The following is a 20,312-nucleotide window of genomic DNA, read 5'->3' as shown; positions in this document are numbered from 1 at the left end:
ATTTTTGACAAAAAGAACTTCAAGTTTGCCACTTTTTAGCGTTTCTATTTAAATATTTCTAATATTATTTTGGTTTTGTGTCAAAGTTCAAGGAAAAAGTTATTCCACTGTTTTTTATGTGGAGTAAAAATAAGATTCAGAAGTAAAAAAAACGGAATCTTGCGGTGATGCTGTATACGCATTATAAGGGCGGCAAAATGTCATCTACTAATGAAATTCGGATAAACTTATTTGTGGTAATATTTCGTAGGATTCAAATTTGCTGTTTTCGACAAGTCTATACTTGGTTGCTAAAGATTCAGTACACTACACAGTGTTGTTAATTGTTTGAAAATATTAGTCACAGAACACAAGATGCAAGTCAAAATAAAAAGTGTAAGTTTTCGATAGAAAATAAGATAATATCACTGATCTTGTAAATGCTTTTTGTGTTTATTTTGCAATTTGACACTTTCAATTGTTTAGCAAATCTATAATAATTGCTCAGCTCACTTGGATTTGCATTTAATGCATATACACCTACTAATGGTTATATATTGATTTAAACTGCTTTATTGCCTGGGTAATTAGCCTCTTCCTAAATCTTATTTAACACCTTAAATTTCAGGTAAAGAATCCAACATGTTTTTATGGAGTTAAAGATGGAAGCTGCGGTAGTTCAACTTTTAAAAATTTGCAAAGTGAAATTCAAGAATACTATGGAAATGAACAACTCTACAAATCTGTTTTGTCTAATCCAAGTATTGGCATGGTAAAGAAGTGTAGGGTGTAAATTAGTTTTCTCTTTGGTTACCTTAATTGGTGTACGATGGGCAAAGAGCCTGAATAAAGAGATTATTTAATAAATAATGTTTAATAAATAATCTCTTTTAATAAAATGATAAAAAAAAAATTTTTTTTAAATGTTTGCAGAAATGTGTTGTGCAAATGGATGGCAAGCGGTGGTACCGTGCACGAGTTGAGGCCGTTGTTTTAACTCCATACGGACACAAAATTAGATGTTTTTTAGTTGATAATTTGGATGTTGTTTTGCTGATGTCAAACAGGTTTGTAAAATGTCCTAGTTGTTCAATGTTCTGATAGGTAAAAAGCATGTTAATATTTGTGCACTGTATATGGATTTTAGTTTCAAGTCCTCTCTTCTTTTAGGTAGACTTTTGATTTATTGAAATTTTGAAATTTGAATTAAAAATTTTGGTATTAAAAAAATTTTTCTAAATTCTGATAGAGATTCTCATTTTGCTCTAATTCTTTAAATAAGACAACTAGATGTTTTACTTGTTCAAATCTGCCACCATGTCTAAGTTGCCTGTCTGTCATTTGTGTTGTCACCTATCACATTATGAAGTTTTGATTACACATTTATTATGGTAAATAGATTAAAATGTTGTTCAGAGTTTTTGTTAGTCCATCATGGGTGTGGAACGAACCATCACAGGGAATTAAGTTTTCTTTATGTGGAGTTGTTCCCACATGCCTTTGGACAGATTACCAAAAAGATGAAGTTGAGCTTCGGTAAATACACAAGCATTTTATAACTGGATTAATAACTATTATGGATTTTAATATGTTTTCATTCCAGATCACGGACTTCAAAATGGGAACCATCAGCTGTCAAATATTTCCGAGAACTTGTCAGTTCATGTGAGAGCTGTTTTGTCATTTCTCATTTACATTGTTTGAACTTATTTATTTTAAATATTTAAGGTGACAACAGAGGGAAAGTGGATGTTGTATCAGTTGATGACAACCAAATACACTATGTTTATCTTTATTTAAGTTTTGATGAGGTTAGTTTCAGTGCCAAGACAATATGCTATAATGGGAATTAATTACATTAATGGAAAATTATTGTACTGATATTCCTTAAAGTCGGGTATGTTTTGTTTGAAAAATAAATGTTACAACTATTTTTTATATTTTGTATCGTTTTGTGACCAATGTTAGGGTTAACATATTTTTAAGCCTTAAAATTGGGACCCTTCTAAACAGTCACCAGATCAACATTTTTTGTGGTTTAGTATGACGGTACCAAATTCTGTCATAGCACAAAACCTCAAATTCTGTCATAGACACAAAACATCTAAAAATATACTTTTTATCTCGCTCATCTGGACTTTTAGTAGACTAAACCAGATGCCAGAACAAAGCACCAAATATTGGAAATGTCAAGCCAAAAACATGATGTATGGAAAGCCTAACTATTGTTACCTATAAGTGCTTTTAATTATTTCTTTTTTTTTCAGGTAAATAATGTCACATCGCTATATATTTTCAACTTAAAATCAATTCAACAAAGGTTTTAATTTTTGTGACCTACAAATTACTGTTTAAAAACAGGGGATTTTTGTAACTTAAGTTAGGTTGACAAAACAATCTTACATCCCCAAACCGCAAGCAAGCCATTTTGCTGATATAAAGTAATGCCAGATAAACATTTTTTAATTAATAGAAAAAAAGAATTTTATCGACATAAAGACTTTAATAATGTCAGTTATTTTATTACCCTTACCTTAAATTTCTTTTTTTTGTTGAGAAGTAATTACATAAACAGTAAATTACCCAAATAATTTAAAAAAGCAGAACAGTCTAGCAAAGCTGGCGATTCAGGTCAGACACTGATAATAATAAATGTTAATAGATATATATGTTTCGCCAACAAAGGCATCATCTGTATATTTTAAATAATTTAACAAGTGGTCAAATGCCACTAGTTGCATCTTAAGGTTACCACTGTTACCCTAAGGCTTGTTCGTGTTTCTCTGTCAAATTTATAATGTTATGTATGTATGTGTGTGTCAATTTATTTTTAGAAGGTGGTTAATTGTAATGCATATTAGGATTTGGTGGATCTTTCTGCTGCTGATCTTCTTATTAATGCAAAGTTTGCACTTGCCCAATGCAATGCTTGTAACATTGAGGATGATCCTGTGTTTAAAAATATGGAGTAAGTTTTTAAACCTTGAATTTGTTTACACATACAAAGTAATATAAATTTAAACTTACAATAACTTTATTAGTAAAAAAAAACACATTTTCCTTGTAATATAGAGAAACTGTTGATATCAGTGGTCAATCCTCACTTTTAAATGGAAGCATTAATGGAGTTCTCAAAGAGGTACATTGTCACATTCAATATTTATTTTATGGGATTAAACGCCAGTTGAATTTCGCCAGAAATGAGTTTTATGGATGTAGTTTATGTTCCCATGCAGTTTTTCTAGAAAACTACTGCATATTGGTATATCACCAACGAACTCAACCTAATGCGTGTCAACTTAAGTGAAAAAAGCTGAAAAAGACCAACACTTAAGTTAAAACAGCTTTAAGTCCATATTCTTTTTTGAGTTTATTTTTTAGAAATAAAAATATTTTTAGGTTAAGATTAGTGGGTTTCCTGTAGTAGATCAAGAACTTTAATCGGTTATCAAAACAATTTAACTAAAAACGTGATTTGTAACTCCTTTAGTTACATATTTAATATTGATTATCTCCTTAAAGTTGTGTTTTGCGACATAAAAAGTTTTTAAACTCAGCTCTTCAATTGCTATTTATTAATAAATGCTGATAAAATACTAAATTAATTAGTGCATTTCCAACTTTGAAACGCAAATGAAATAAACTATTTCTTTATAAATCAAAGATAAAAAAATTAATAACCTGAAAATATGCTATTGTACTTATCAACTTGATTAATTTTTCTTATTTGATCATCTTAATGGTGTAATTTGGTATTGGAACGATCGCTGTCTGTTGTTTTTATTTATTTAAACGTATTCTTGGTTTTGCTAATGTAAAAAATTAAAAATGTTTTTTCAGATGTCTCAGTGTTGTTTTGAAAGCGAAGTCCCTAAGTTGACAGAAGTAATGCTTAACTCATCAGAAATACAACTTGTTGCTCAGCCGTGTAATCAACTACATCCTTTTCCATGCTTAAATGTCTCAAAAATGTCTTCAACTGTAGAAGATGAAAGTGGTATTTGGGCACATCAGACAGACAAAAGTGTGAATGAAACTTCCCATCAATTTAGCTCTATATCTTTGATGTCCAAGAATGGTACTGAGAGTGTTAACCATGTTTTGCATAAGGGAGTTGGTCGAGGGGCTTTGGGTAAAAACAGACTGGTGGATATGCTGGCCAATATTCAAAGAAAAGCAGTCCCATTTGATTTAAACAACAATCAAAATATTTTTCAAAGCAATTCTTCATTGAAATGTGAAAATAGCCTATCCAAATTAAATGAGAAAAATACTTTAGTTGAAAGCAATCAATTGTTAAAAAAAATTGGTGAAAAGTTAAGTTTGTTATCAATCGACAACAATACGGACAAGCTAACTGCTAACATTTCAGTAACAGAACAAGAAATTTCCCTAATGGAGAAATTACTTTGCAAGGCCAAATCACTGCTTAAACAGCCTACAGATTTCACTCATTCAAAAACTAGTGGTCAAAATGCTGTTGTTCCGCCTAATATGAATATGGCTGATCATTGCGAGTCACGGGTATTGTCTTCTGAAAAAAATGTCAATACGGCCAAAAGGTTAGTTTTATTTAGAAATATGATTATAAAATCCAAATTGCTAAACAAACAAACCTTTTTAAATAAGCATCATTAACTTTGTCATACGGGATTTATTGAAGGTAATGTAACATTATTTTGTGTAGTGACGCTCACAGCAACCTCAATCAAAAAACTGCATCAGGAACTTCAACAAAGTCTCCTCAAAGAAAGCGTTCAGAGAAACGAGAAGTGGAGACTATGTACAGTGCTAAGCAAGTTGCAAAAAGTGAAAGGGACCCTAAGGGTGGCACAATCCTTGTGAAAGGACTCAACCCACCTTCTCCCTTTTCTTTGTTTTGTCGAACCCCATTTAACCCATTTCTGAGAGACCTGCTTGAGGTATTGGAGTTTGTGATATTACTTGTATCATTGACATATTATTACAAAAAGGGTTATTGTAATTGATGGATGGTATTAATTGATAAATCAAATATTTTTTAGACATTAACTTTTTTGCACAATAACAGTATTCTTTGTGACACAGTTCGATACACAGGTTGACTGTAATCAAAAAACTCCTATTAAAATTAAACAGAATTTGTGGTTGCTTTATATTATCTATTTGAACAGTTTTATTAATAGAAAAATCAAGCCAGGCAAGTTGTAAGCAACAAGCTTTCTTTCATGCAACTGTGAGAATTATGTAATTTTTTTGGTAATTTACTTACTGGTTTTGTTATGTTTTAGTCAAAATTCAGGGGACCCACACAAGTGCAGGCCTACGTTTGGTCAGCAATTTTGTCTGAACGTAATGTCATGGCTCTTTCCCCTACTGGAGGAGGAAAAACGCTGGCATATGTTATTCCACTGGCCCATTTGCTTTGTGAGGAACAAGATTTAATGATTGACACTCATAAAGCCACCCCCTTGAACACAGGCTTCATGGACAAACGAGGTCCAACTGTTGTTGTGCTTTGTTCTTCCTGGAAAAATGTTCAAGTAAACAACTCTCATTTTTGTAATTTTTAATGAAAAATTGGTATTAACTTTAAATAATTTATTCAATCGCATTTATTTATTGCCTTTTGTAGTTAATAGATATACTTTAGTACTTTGAAGTAGAGATAGACAGATAATATTGACCATTATTTGGCTTCTACCAATGTATCGCTATTAGTAAATGTAGGCCGATACTTTGGCCTGGTATTTTAGTATGAAAATATGATATAAGTTTTCCTGTACAACAAACAACTTACCAATTATTTCATAAAAAAATTAGGTTTTAGTAACACCAAATTAATACGCAAAATAATATTTTAACAGTTAATAAAGGTATATAACCTAAAATGTTATTTGTGTGTTATGTTTAATTAATTCAAGTTTTGAACATTTCTCAGGTATATAAAAAATCGGTATTGGGTATCTGTAAACCATCATGTAAAACATCGAGTAACGGTAACAGTCCAAAACAGTGATATCGGTCAATCTTGTTTGAAGTATAAAACTGAACACGAGGATGACTTAACGAATGATCATACTTTGTTTCAACAGAGCGTGACAGCTTGCTTTGATGCCATATTTAAAGCCTCGCAGCAAAATCGGCACAGAGTGTTAGGTGTCTCTGGTGGACCAGTAGCGGAGAAAGAGTGTGCAGTGGAACTTGTAATTGGGTGTAGTGTTCTTGTTGTGTCTCCTTGCAGTTTGATCAGAATATGCCGAGAGAAATTTCTATCACTAAACAGGTTTTTACACTATATAATGTAAACAGCTGATATCCAATGTCTAATCTGTTCATCACTTGTTTAAATTTTGTATTTTTTGGCTTTTGTAGATTAGAATATCTTGTGGTTGACAACGTCCACGTTTTGTTGGAAGAATTTACTGATGAAATGCGAGAAATAATGCGAATGTGGATGGAAACACTGAATGACCCTGACCGCATTTTAACAGCTGCTAAAAAACCCAAAGTATTTTGCATCTGAATATTACTTTCGCAGAAACTAGAACTACCGTTTATAACACTAACTTTGTTTTTTGCTATGTGCATCTAATCACTGTATTTGTATTTGCAGGTTTTATGTTTTGGAATTCAGTGGACCCCTGGTGTAAGTTCGTTCATGAACAAATTTATGACCGATCCACTTCTCTACATTAATCATCCTCTAGAAGCTGCTGTGTATGGCGAGGTAATAATATGATGAATAAAGCTTTTTAGTAGAATGAAATAAACTTACTATATGGTCTAACAAATAAATTGTTTTCCGAAATATGATGTAAAAGTGGGATCCGTTTATTGCAAGCTCCATACTGAACGTGACAAAATATGTTACCGTTTTATAGATAGATCAAAAAGTTCACATATCAAGGCAATCGTTTTGCTTTGATCGACTGTTAAGCCTCATCGAATTTGAAAAGAAAGAGAGACAAGGAGGCATCGCCGTTTTTGTGAAAACCCCTTCCCTGATGAAAAATCTGGTCAGCTCCCTTAAAACTGCCAGCGTGTATTGCGTCGGAGGTATTGTATTGTACTATATTATTAATTCTTATTTGTAGACGTTTAACATTTTGCTTTCAAAAGTAGTTTCACATGACAACAATTAACTGTTATTATTGTTTTTGCTAACTTGAAGCCTATTTGTTTTGCAGTGGTGATTTGTGCCAAATCTAAAGCGAGCGTGCAATAAGTATAAAAAGTCTGAAAAGGACAAACTGTTACGCTTTTGGATTATCTATGTGTCCAATATTAATTATTTTGGTGGTCTGACGAAAAATACTTCTATAGTCAGAACACTAGAAATAAAAATAATGCTGCCAGTTCACCACTATACCATATATTCGTATATTGTAATCTGTATTGCCTTGAGGTAGTGGGATACGTCCTCAAGATACTTTTTACGATCATAATGGAAACGATACTCGGCCATAAATTGTGCACATGTTGTGTTACAAAACAAATGGCCAAATATGAAAAATCGTATGAGGCACAAGTAGTGATCATAGTTGGTTGTAGCTGTTGCGGTTCATAACCGCTGTTAGCTCGAGTACGTGCGATCGTTTGAAAAACTCCTTCAAGTATTCCTCTTTGTACTTTTAACAGTGGAGCCATGTTTGATGGACATTGAAATCAACGAGATACAGAAGCAGTTTGACGACGATGCCGCGACAGCCCCAATACTTGTTATTACCGACGATGCACTTGACTTGGTGGACGTTGACAATATTGAGGTTAGCCCCTGTAGCATAGGCTAAATGCCACACCCCTGTAAATCTTCAGTACTTTTTGCCGAGGTAATATCATAATCTACAGATTTTTATGGTTAATTGTGGTAACATATTTTATTTAAATTATTGCCAATGGACGTAAACGTTTTTCTGCTTTTAAGACGGCGGTTCATTTTGAGTTGGCAAAGGATCGTCACGCATTTGGATCCAGACTTTTGTTGATGCGACATTATTTTCAAAGTAGCGAGGGCGCCAAACCACGGTACGTTTTAATGCCTAAATTTGTTGTCAATCATTAATTATTATAAATAGGGATTTTGAAAGGAGAATATCAGGATATTCTAGAATATTAGGTTTGTATTCTTAAGTTACAAATCCAAAATGTCGAATCCCAATGTATTTTTATTAATTTAATTAACTTGTATTTTATGGTGCAATTACTCGCAAACCATTTGGCTAACATACGTATATTTTATCAACAAATTAAATTAATTATCAATGGTTAAAATAAAAACAAATGCTGTTTAAAGCCACTTCGCAAGAGTTGTAAACTTGTAATGCAGGCCAACACAAAAAAAAACATGCAACATTTATTTTTTGGGCCCATAGTGAGTATATTAAATAATATTCTGCAAAGCATATAAAATGTCGATTGCCCGTATTGCGTTACAATAGCGTGACAATTATACTGTATGTAACCTAATTGATAGTAACCTTAGGTTGCCGTGGAGTAAACCAGTCCTAGCGTTTTATTATAGATTTACAGAATGTTATTTTGCAACTCAACGCATTTAGTTAAATTGCCCAATCTTTGGACCTGAAATTACACGTAAGGCGCCTATCCAATAACATTCATTGCTCTTAATCATGATTAGCTGTGGGGTATTGCGATTGGAAAGTAACTGGTCGCCCGAAAAATCGCTGACGTTTTATTGAATGAGAACACATTTGAAGTGAGCTCTATAAATGTTTCAACACAATGATAAAAACTTATCAAAACTTGTCACTCGGCTATATTAAAATGTAGATTACCCTTCCATGATAAAATGACGTTAAAAATAAATTTCAGCGGTTTCAATTACCCGATATAACCAACCAAATTATAGGATTTGATTATGATATTTTACTTAAAACATCCCTAATTATAAACAATAAACATTTTTAAGACTGTTGATTTTAACTGCACCAATGATGTTTTTAACTATACTCTTAGTCAATTTTGATATTTATTTCAGATCCCACATTTTTATCACGGAAAATGACGTTGGGCAAGTTATAGGCCTTGTGAAGTTTCTTAAACGGTTTTCAAACCCCATCCCCAAGGCACTCCAGCACATGGCTCAGAAAGCGTTTGAGGTAAATTCCAGTTGACAATAGCGTTGTCCGTTACTTGGTGTTTTTCTGCGATACCGATGACAGCTTTTTTATACCATTCCAAATAAAAATTGGTGAAATTGATAATGCCGGAAATTTGGTTTTATCTTAGGAAACCTATTTATCCTTAATTTTAATTTTATATTTCTTTGAATACCTCTAAAAGTAGAAAACTCTATGTGAGATGTCAAAAATTGCTGAAACGTACAAATTAATTGTTTTGGATTGGCACTGCTGTACCACCCTAGTATCCGACAAGCACCAACACGACCACTTTGTTAAGGGTATCTGTTTTTTTTTTATTTGACCTCTTGATATCAAAACTAACGCCCATATAAAAAGAAAAACGCCAGTGTTTTTCTATATTAAAAAAAGCGTGTTATAAAGTGTTTTAATAAATTTCATCGTAAAAGTAACCAAAGTTGTTTTATGTAAGACAAAATGAGTTTTAATAGGGACAATTGTACAATTTTTTTAAAACGCAACGGTAAAAGCTTCATAAAGTTGACGAGTAATGTAAAAAACTTCACTGTTGGTGACAACTTAAATTTGCTAACATTTTACAAAATTAGAGTGTTCTGAGGTTGTCAATTTACAATTTTGTTTTCGGCAGACGTGAGGACGTCATCTATATGCATAAAACATAATAACCAAACATCGTGAACTGTTATTGTACACCGTGAGTTAGATGGGTTCTAATGATTTATCCTAAGTAATATATGTTATCCAGAGCCATTACACAACCATTACTTACAACTGTCATATTAATCACTTAAAACAACATATTATACATTCAAGTTTGATGCTCCCGGTGTGCATTCAAGAAGGCATTGAAAAAAAATCGATCCATTAATTTCAATAATTTTTGTTTTATTTTAACCATACGTTATTTGATAGAGCAAAGAGATTATGAAGGGTCAAAAGTCTTTGTGTCCCAACCTAAAGGCATTTGGTAGCTGTAATAGCGGCCATGCTTGCCAGTATCGCCACTTCATCAATCGTCATCTGGACTGCCCCAATTTCGACAGCAGATACGTACAGGTCTGACACCTTTCGTATATTTATTTATGTATTGTATTTTCGAGTTGCTTGTCATATTTTCACTTAAATACTCAGTATTTAAAGTATATATTTTCAAGCATCGGCTGTACCACATGTCATACATCATCAACAGAACAAAAACATTTAATTAACCTAAAATATTTCGTGTAGAATGTAAAACAGATTTCGCCATCTGTGTTAACCTAAGGAACCTTTACATCCAATGTAGAAACGTAAAACGCCAGCAATATCAAACTGGCTGTAAACGATGTTGGCTGATTGTTCGTCTTTTTAGGTTCCAACAGAAGGCCAGGTAAAGTTGCTGGTAACTTGCGTTTTCCACGCTTCACTGTTTTACGTGAGGCTCGTCAAGCATTCTAGCGAGGAAAGACTACAATGGCATCAGTTCGACCAACTAACGTCCGACTTGGCCGACCACTTCGCGTAAGCCAGTCTCCTTTTTTTCTTTTAGTTGGAACTAAAGTATTACCAAGTGGATATAAAACACTGGGATTGAAGTAATTGTTCTTAATTGAAAGACTCTAATGCATTTTTACAGCAAAATTTGTACACCCCCCTTGTCTTTCCACGGAACAAAGGCAGTATTGCGTTGCAAATATGTTATTTTGCAAGGACTTACATTCGAGTTTACCCAGTTGAATCCCTGCATGTAGAGAGTAAAATAATAATTATTGTTGTTATTTTTTTGTTTAAAATTTAGTGTTTGTTTTGTGGCTTATGATGGGGTGAAATTTGACCGTCAGATACAATTTTCTGCTCGCTAACATCGTAAGGTTGCCTAGATGTCGTAAAACACTGTTAAACTTATGTGTTTGTTTTTGAAAATTTAATAAATCACTGCATTATGAATGAAAACGAAACAGATTTTTGCGCGAGGTAAAGTAGTACCTGGTAGAAAACTGCATCTTCCAAGGCACAGCTTTTCGCATTGTTTAACAGTTTTACGTCTCATAAAAGTCTGGAGTCTTATCATTTCAATAAGTCCTGTTTAAGTGTTTAGATCTTTCTATTTAGGCCGTACGGCGTGATTTCTTTTGAAACAGTATCATAGGCATCGGTGTTTCGTATCTTGTGAACCTAGGGTAGTCATTTATCCTTCATATTTCTCATCACTACACACCTTTATGTGAATGTGTGTTTGCCCTTTTCAGATCCTATGAAGGGCGAAAGCTAGTCGCGCCGCCAAATGTCGGAGACGTCTTTGCTGTTAAATCTCCTGTCGGATTCGTTCGAGCAACGCTAGGTTTCGTACCACGAATTTCAGTGAGTTCAAGTACTAATAATTATATTTCTCGTTGTCTGCTTCTACACAAAATTGTTGGATGTAATGTGTAACTCACTTGAAATTTATTTTTTAAATAGTTCTGACATTTGCAACATGACCTTAAAATATCAGTGTAACAAGTTTTACAAATTCCTATTACATGGCCCCTCTCCTAAATACAAACAACTCGAGCTCCTAACCTTTGCAGAAAGAGTGTCTTATGTACTTTAATGCCATAAGAACATTCTGCTTTTAGATTTGGAAATCGCCGGCCGGTTTAACAAAAGTTGCTGTTCAACTTGTTGACAGCGGATCGTTTCTAGAAGCGCCATTAGAATTGTTGTACGAATTACCAGCTCGTCTCGCCTCGATTCCCTTTCAGGTAACAAGAAGGCAGTTGCTTGCAGAATTACCTTTGGTCCAAGGTAGTGTAAATCTAAGTCCTTGTAACTTACCCAAACTTACCACTTGGTTAAAATATTGGGAGAAATATACATTGGTTTACGCTATAGTTAAAAATTTAACCGAACGAGTTTAGTCTATATATGATAAAACTGTGAACTTGACGCTGACAACAACTATTTATTAAAATTTAGGTCACCTTGTTGCCATATCTTAGCTATGCAGGAATAGTGCCCGACATGGGAATTGCTTTAGGTAGTTTTTGTAATAGGATAACGACATTAGCACAGTATTATATTTACCAAGTTTTCGCACTTTATAAATGGTGAACTAAGGCACGGATATGTTTGAAGTAGGGTTGGCAAGCCTGTCAATTGACCAGTCAAATACGGTCAATTGACCGGACATTTGACCGCAGTTTATTATAACCGGTCAAATACTAATATTCGATTCAAATAGTGTAAATTTTTAAGGGTTGTTTTGTGATTTGAGTTGTTAATAATCTTGATTGTAACTTTTTTAAAGAATTCAAATATAAAATTGTAGGGTTTACCTGATGCAAACACATGTTCTGTGGTAATAACAAAGTGTTTCTAAAAGTAAAGTAGATTTATTTTGTTTAGAACTTTAGATTAAATGCACGTATATGATGAATCGCGTTTGTCATAAAAGGAAACACTAGTTGGGGTGTACCACAATCTTAGGCTACTTAGAAATTTAGAAGAACCAAATCCCTTGTCTTTAGTGAATCCTGGTGTTGATTTAGAAAAATCAGATAGTGACAAAAGTTGTGACGAGGAGTAATAATACTTTTTTACCTGATGCATTTACTTGTTGTTAAATTTCGTTAATAAACTTGGTGGTTCTAGTAGTGGTAAAAATTGCTACAGTAACTGCTACAGTATTGCTATAAGATGGGCATGGTTTTGCAAAAATTCTTATTGATAGTCAAAAATAAATTGTTTTTATTTTACAAACCATTGTATCTGAGCCAAAACGTTCATATATTTATTTAAAGTTAAAATCAAGGTTTATTTTTAACTTCAATTGCATTATGATAGTGTTTATAGTATTTGACCAATATTTGACCTATTTGACTGGTCAAATGCCCAACCCTAGTTTGAAGTAATCATCATTACGTTAAGTTGTAATAATAAAAAGTCGGTAAAAGAGTGATGTGTTTACCGTTTCTTAATCTTTCGTTGTGTACAGGCTTTCCTTGTGCATATGTGCTGCGTGAAACCAATAGACAAAGACACTCACTGGCTGGAGCAAGCCAATGAGGCTGTTCACAAGATCGCATTTGAAAAGGTTTGTGCAACGACATAATTTATTTTAAAGTACTCAACCTGCTTCACCCTGTTAGACAACTAAAAATCGTAAACGGGACATGTGCTTCGCCCCAAATACAATCCCCTGGAAAAAGCTGTATTATAATATCTCCGATTCCACAATTGAATCCGAGCTCCACTCGTTTCAAGCAAAGTCCAACCTTCCTGCCATTGTAACAAACAAAGCACTACACTTTTAAAAAGCACTTCGAGTAGTGTTTTTTTTTGTTGTAAATGCGCCTGATCGTTTCTAAACTTTTAATTTCATATAATAAAATTCGGTAACTCTCTCGTTTCAGATTTATCGATTGTCAATTTTTAAATTGTTTACTGTTTAGCGCGGTTCGTTATACTGTAGTAAGTATGCAAAACACTCTATGTTTATTTTACGTCCGAATCAGTAAAAACTTAGAATATGTATCTAAACTTTAAGAAACTCTTAACTTATAAGTTATAACATTAAGTGCCTTTATCCTAACTTATTACTCTTTGTATTGGCACTATATTTTATTCTCTTCGTTTTCTATTTTATGTTTAAATAATAATAACAACTTAATTGTTAAAAAAAATGGAACTGAACGTTAGCTAATCAGTTAGTGTCCCGGATTCTTACTTGTTTTAACGTACGACAGACGCCTAGTACTTAAAGTTTGACAAAGTTCAGGCATTAGGCAAATTTAACTAGCTATTTAAAGTAAGGAATATAATTGTTTTCTTGGTGTAATCTTTTCAAAATTTTACAACAGATGGTCGAAGGCAAAATCGTGCAAGCGATGGGAAATACTATCTGGCTGCAACCTTTGGTTATCCGGTCAAAACTGCCCAAATCCGGTGTTTACGTGACAGACTGTGACGTCAGATCGGAGCTTTTGAAGACTGGACTTGCAGTTAAGAATCCCGACCACATTACTAGGTAAAAATAGGTGATTAAATTATTTAAAAAGAATGCTCACTATCATTTTTTACGGCATTTGTTTGTATCAATGTTAGGCCTTGTGTTATTAACGTATTATTAACCAAATAAAAGGGTGTACTTTTCGCAACAAAAATAATATATGTTAACTTAAAAAAAGTTTATAACAATTGACATTTGTCCCCAGTTTGCTGAGTAAGTTCGGAAATCCAATCAGCTCTGTCGATCATTGCCAACAATCGACAAATGTTGTGCGTTATGTTAATGGAAATGTACAAGAGTCTACGAAGCCCTGCTCAGAAATCCTATCTCAACAAACACAAAAAGTACAAGAAATCCAAGCATCTACGCAGAAGTCGTTACCAGTAAACGAAGGTGTGGTATCACACTTGCCTTCCGATGGAGACCAGAGCGATTTTCCTAAATCTAGCGAATCTACCGATAGTAATTCATCGGTGCACGAATGTACTAAAGGTAACACATCAATACAAGCTTATTGTGGTAAAGATTTCGACTTGGCTTTAGAAAATAGTGAACAGCAGGTTAAGACGGAAGAAGAAAGAATGACGACAAACCCTGCAGATGACAACACCTTGACACAATTGCACCGCGCAGAAGAGGTGGATCAATTGCCTCCGCCGCTGTGCTCCACTGTGACGCTTCCGTCCTTTGAATACGAAGAAGAGTTGAAAGACGAACCACCGCCACTGGTAGAAAGCTCGTGCGTGGAGGAGACTAGTGATGATGAAACAATACCCGAGAGCTTCAATTCCTCGCTTGCTTTACCGAATGCCGAACAGCATCGACAAATGGTCACAACACCTTATTGTATGGCATCCTCAACACCCCCACCATCTTCTTCTGAAAGCATTCTCGAAAGCGAGAATAATAATACGGTTGATAGTGACATTGACAAGGAGGTGGTTTGTAGAACGAGTTCGATTGAGCAGCCTAGCTTCGACGAGCTTTCCTTTCCCGACGAGAGCGAAACACTTGATCTTGCTAACTTTGATGTAAACATCGACTTTGGTGACTTAGATGGGATTCTTAAAAGTGCGATGGAAAATACACAAGGAGCTGACAAGGCAATCTCTGTTATAACGAGCAGTGAACATGAAGGCGACGTGGAATCCGACTCGAAAGATGTTGACACTGATGCCGAAATGGCTATTTCATCGAATAACGTGGCCGCAGAGCAAAATATTTCGCCTCGGTTATCTTTAAAGGGCGAAATTATAGATGCAGAACCGCCTGTCGATTACAAGAAAGATACTCGCGCAACTGCAAAATTATCGTTAACAAAGGAAAAAGAAGTGAGCTGGATTAACGCAACGGAAAAACCTTCTTTTAAACTTCCCATACGAAATACGAAGATATCGAAAGCCACTGATACTCTTAAAATATCGAAAAATAAAACAGAAGTTGTACCTGTGAACCACGCGCAAAACGGTGCACCCTCACAAAACACGGCCGAGAAAGCGCGTCCAAGTTTAGAAAATGAAGCGGAGGTGTTTGTTGCCAGCAACCTGCCGCCTCTCACTCTAAAAGACAAGGAGGGGCTTCTCCATCCGCTTTGCGTGCTTCTCTCTCGCTCTAGCTCACCGCAAGAGAGGTTGGGATTCTGCCAGGATCTCTACGTGACGTGCTCCGAGCTTCCTCATGACGTAACCGAGAGGGACCTGGTGAGCTTGAGGAACGCGCTCTCTGTGACTGCTCCGAGTAACGAAACATTCTTGGTATGACACTGTTGCTGAGTCTTTTTTTTAGTTTAATTTCTGAAATTTGATCGACAATCTGTTTCTTTAGAATTAACAACGCAGCATATTCGCGTTTACTAGAATTTTATGTTTTTTTCGTTATCGCCTAGAAAAAAAATGTCAAAGAATTACTTCTAGTTTTAAAGAAGTCGTTTTTGTAATGAATTTGTTTAAAATTAAGGCATTTTTTTAGATTCTCGGTTCCCTACTCACCCTGGCCATTTCCAACGTTCCGGTATCCGACTACTTGTCCCTTCGTCACCTGGTTGGTTTTCTCTGTTCGACAGGAGCGAGTGACGAAGTGGCACAGGTGGTAATCACACTGTGCAAAACCCTGCTTCGCAATGCCGACGCGGTAATGGTTAACCCAACATAATATATTTATGCTCCAATGCAAAATCTCTAGTTTTCTCCTATATCAGGCTTCTGTCCATTCGACTGACTAATATTCTTGACAAATTACAGAGATCCGCTGCTAATGCTAAAAACACAAAAGTTAAAAAACAAACCCACTCAATAATATATGTAAAGGTTATGAAAACCATAATATTCGGTCTCATTTAATATTAACCTATAATAGATAAAAAGTATTGATATTATCGCACATTTTCAGTTAGTAAAGCGAAACCAAGTGAAATTCCAATAATAATAATAATTTTATGCGAAATATCTCGCACATAAACAAGAACGCTAACCTGAAAGATGGATTTTTGTGTTAATTATAAAAAACGTTGCGTTTGATAAAGTACATTTATTTTTACGAATCCTAATTAAACTTGTGAATCAAACTGGATTTATTTAATTAACAAACGTGCTTTCGTTTATTTTAAGGACCCCAGTGATCTTCTAGATTCATCGAAGTTGCTTTTGACCCACACATCAAATGAGATTTCTATGAATAACAGTTCATCGCTGATGGGCGCTCATGTGCTACAACTTCTTGACCTTTTCACCGACGCTTGTCCGTCGCTTATAGCCGACCTTAAAGACGTAGATATGCTGCAAATAATGAACAAGTTAGCAATCGCTTTAGCTTGTTCTGTTTTCAAAGTTCACCTTTTAAACCTCTTCCTTCTTTTTTTTGAAGGGTTATTTTGTTATACCACCTTAAAACTTGCATTAAAAAGGAAGGCCATTAGCCTATAATTATCAAATAGTCCTTTACGCCAATTATATTTATATATTTTTATTTGTTTGCCGAGGTTCGTTCAGGTTTGTCTAAAGGGCCGTAGCGATTCTTGTAATTTTTCAGGTTACACGCCACACGTGATTTTGATTCCCAATATCAATTTGAGGTAGCCTTTCGTTACTTTTGATGGCGGTGTTGCAAACGAACTGGCAAATTAATCATTTCGATTATTCGAGAAAAACTCAACATTCGAGTCTAACTTACAGCATGCTGTTAAAAGTAAAGTTAAGCTGTCAATATCCGTGTTGGCATCATATACTTTTTGATTTGTTTATTTGACCAGTTATTTAGTTTCTAATCAGATTGCTTTATGCTTATCCTTCTCCGAATATGTGGTTTATTACATTGTAACGTCCTTTTATTTATATAAGAATTAAAGTGGACGGGCAGCACGAACGACTGAAGCGGTCTCTTTTTGTGAAGATGCTAGATTCCTTTTCGGTGCATCGATCTTCGAACGTGGAATCTGGTAACGCATCCATTACATAGCTGTTCTATATACGAATTTTTTACAACTTTTTTTAGAACATTGGCATTTTTTTTTGTATGTTTTTTTTTTGTGTGCGAAGGCTCCGTAACATTTTTCAATTACATAGTATTCTCACAATTTAACCAAACTACTTGTGCAGAAGATGACGAGCTTAAAGTAGTTGCACCGCCGTCTGTGAAGGCTCCAACCAAGGTAGCCATCACCAGTCTGAATATATATAGTGTTTATTTATTTGGTTAATATCGCGTTAGTTATGCGTTTGTTTACGAGCAGGTGTACGACGCCCTGAACTACGACCGCTTCAACTGCATCGATACGGATACGGACAGCGCCTGCTCCTACAGGCCCTACACTCCCATTCTTGCCAGATTCGGTAGGTATTAGGTGTGCAACTGTGCATTGTGCAACTCTTTACGATTGCGGTTTTGCCATCCCTAGTATTCACGTTCAGATTTTAAGATAAGTCCGTTAGTCAACTGTGTGAGAATATGTTGCTCCAATTGGATTTTCGCATCACAAAATGCGAGATTGGTATAATTAATATTCAGGGTTATATTTCGTGTCTTAAAGTTAGTAATGTGCCTGTTTCTAAAAACGTGCTTATTTTTAAAATTGCGTGCTTATAGTTTGTCTCGTTTTTTTTTATTAATTCGGACGCTTTCTCTGAGTAGTGAAACTTCGTTCAAAATTCACTCAATTATTATCTTACCAAGTTTTTTGACCAGATTTAATACACGACATCACATGGTCTGGCGTCCAACTTTTGTGCACAACCTAGATCTCCATGAACTGCACCATATTGTTCTGACTAAACATAGACCAAATCGGTCGCAAACAGTAACAAATATGAATAAAGGTGCCTAAACCGAAGAAACATAAAATAAGTGGCTCACAAGCTTGCAAAGTCGTAAACAAATTTCAAGTTGCCTAACTTTACAGGAGGGTATCTCGTCTGATACTTTATAGTTATAGGCCGGTACAGAAAAATAAACTCCCAAAAGTCCTTGCGTCAAGTTCTAAACGCGCTGTTCTTAAACACATATTGTTGGTTCCAAGTTCCAACTAACCAGCCCCGCTGTATACTTGTGGTAATGCGTCTCTATAATTGTTGAATGTTATGGTTATAATATTCAATAAGCCTAGGGCCTAGGCTCATCAAAAGATTGGACACTAGTTGGGAAACATAACGAGACTCCCTCGGTTGTGATAAGCTGGGTTTTTCTGAAGTCTGTCCAGCGAGCACGCTCTGCCCTGGAGGCAAGAAATCGTCATCAAACTTAAGCTGTATTTGATTTGTTAAATCATCTGTTGTAAGTATACACAGGAGGCGCTTAGTTCAACAACCTCACAAAAAAGGCATTTTTCCCCAATTCATAATTGCCTACTAGTTGCTTCGAAACAGTCCAATAAATTTCATGGCATCATGGGCTGCGTAGCAAACAAACGAATCATACATTACAGTGTTAAAAATGACGAAATCAATCAAACAACCTAATTATTGCTACACGAGGTACCAAAAAGCGAAGTATGAAACCAGTAAATTTACTATACAAAATGTAAATATTGTTGTAGAGCTTCCGCCCCCCTGGTTAAGAACCATTGTGCTATATAGTAGGCTTTATAATGCTCCATACGCTAGCCGGAATGGTTTTACTAAAGTCGTTGCTTCATTTTACACACTGCGTAGTGCGTACCTATCATATTATTTACAAGGTGCCGAACAACTAAATAACCGAACGTTTTTTAAGCCTTTAGATAAAACATATTTTTAAAATTTATTTGCATCGTTTGATCCTGCGTACGCAGACACAGATACGGACACGCTGGACACAGAACCAGAAAAAGAGGAACTTCTTTATGGAATATAAGGTCATTCCAAAAGTGAAAAGTTGATTCTCAAAGTTCTCATCGTGTTTTCTGCCTTTATAAGTTTCATTCACAAACATTTTTGACATACTTTTACCTTATGCTGCGATTTTCGTTTCAGTTAAAAATGTGGCACCCTACCCAAAATTGATGTAACAACACATCGCTAAATAAACGTTAAGCGTCCGTTTAGCAGTACTGCTTTTTAGGTTGGCAAAACAAAGTTATGTTCGTGAGTTTGTGCAGGTAAGAACATAGAATATTCATTGAGTGTCAAAACTAAAATATGTTTGGAATAGCCTCCACCATTGGGCAGGCTTCTCTAGTATTTTTTTTTCTTGTGAGAGCAAAACTGGGTTTAAAATTAAGTTAAGAATTATTTACTCGAATAGGCGTTTTCACTATCAGACTGATTAACTAGCTGTTTTGTGCCACTTTTCGCTCAACTTGTTTTTCTAAATTTTGCATCTTCCTTTACCCACATTCCTGTGCCACAACTTTCTTTGTTTATTGCATTCAATTAATACAAAAAAAAGTGAAAAAAAAACAAAAACGAATGCTTAACTTGAACAAATAATAATTGATTAACAAGAAGAGGATAGGACTGTCAAACAGAGATTTGAGAATACGCACCCATAATAAAAAATAAATATGGGAAAGCAAGTCATTAATAATTTAAAGCTCTAGAAAAGTCATTCAATTCAATGCATTTAAGTTTTTTTTTATTATACAATAGGTGTAAATATAATTAAAACCTTACATCAAAATGAGTAGATGAACTGTTTTATCTAAACCAATGAGTATTTCAAATCGATACACTACAAGCCTTTGACTGACAGTGAACTATACTCTTTGAAAGAAAGAATATTCATACATACAATAGACAAATTGTGCGTAAAATAAAAATACATGGCATAGCAAGCCCGTTATATCATAAAAA

At 34.7% G+C, this 20,312-nt stretch overlaps 1 protein-coding gene across 1 annotated transcript; it reads left to right on the top strand.

The window, feature by feature from the left end:
- Positions 1–354: 354 nt before the first annotated feature.
- LOC146160647 (putative ATP-dependent RNA helicase TDRD12) lies at positions 355–19,374 on the top strand. Its single transcript, XM_083384987.1, has 29 exons — positions 355–375; positions 608–751; positions 913–1,046; positions 1,396–1,515; positions 1,583–1,644; positions 1,708–1,790; positions 2,841–2,947; positions 4,667–4,901; positions 5,250–5,501; positions 6,054–6,244; positions 6,334–6,469; positions 6,575–6,688; positions 6,843–7,017; positions 7,600–7,727; positions 7,886–7,986; positions 8,960–9,080; positions 9,996–10,139; positions 10,435–10,583; positions 11,312–11,423; positions 11,681–11,806; positions 13,039–13,137; positions 13,904–14,070; positions 14,258–15,806; positions 16,021–16,182; positions 16,659–16,843; positions 17,388–17,485; positions 17,646–17,698; positions 17,780–17,879; positions 19,313–19,374. The coding sequence occupies exons 1-29, from the start codon at positions 355–357 to the stop codon at positions 19,372–19,374; spliced, it is 5,130 nt and encodes a 1,709-aa protein (XP_083241113.1).
- Positions 19,375–20,312: the final 938 nt, after the last annotated feature.

Source organism: Ascidiella aspersa, chromosome 3 (assembly GCF_963924565.1).
Source record: "Ascidiella aspersa chromosome 3, kaAscAspe10.2, whole genome shotgun sequence".
NCBI classification, from domain to species: Eukaryota; Metazoa; Chordata; class Ascidiacea; order Phlebobranchia; family Ascidiidae; genus Ascidiella; species Ascidiella aspersa.
This window is presented reverse-complemented; position numbering and strand designations above follow the sequence as displayed.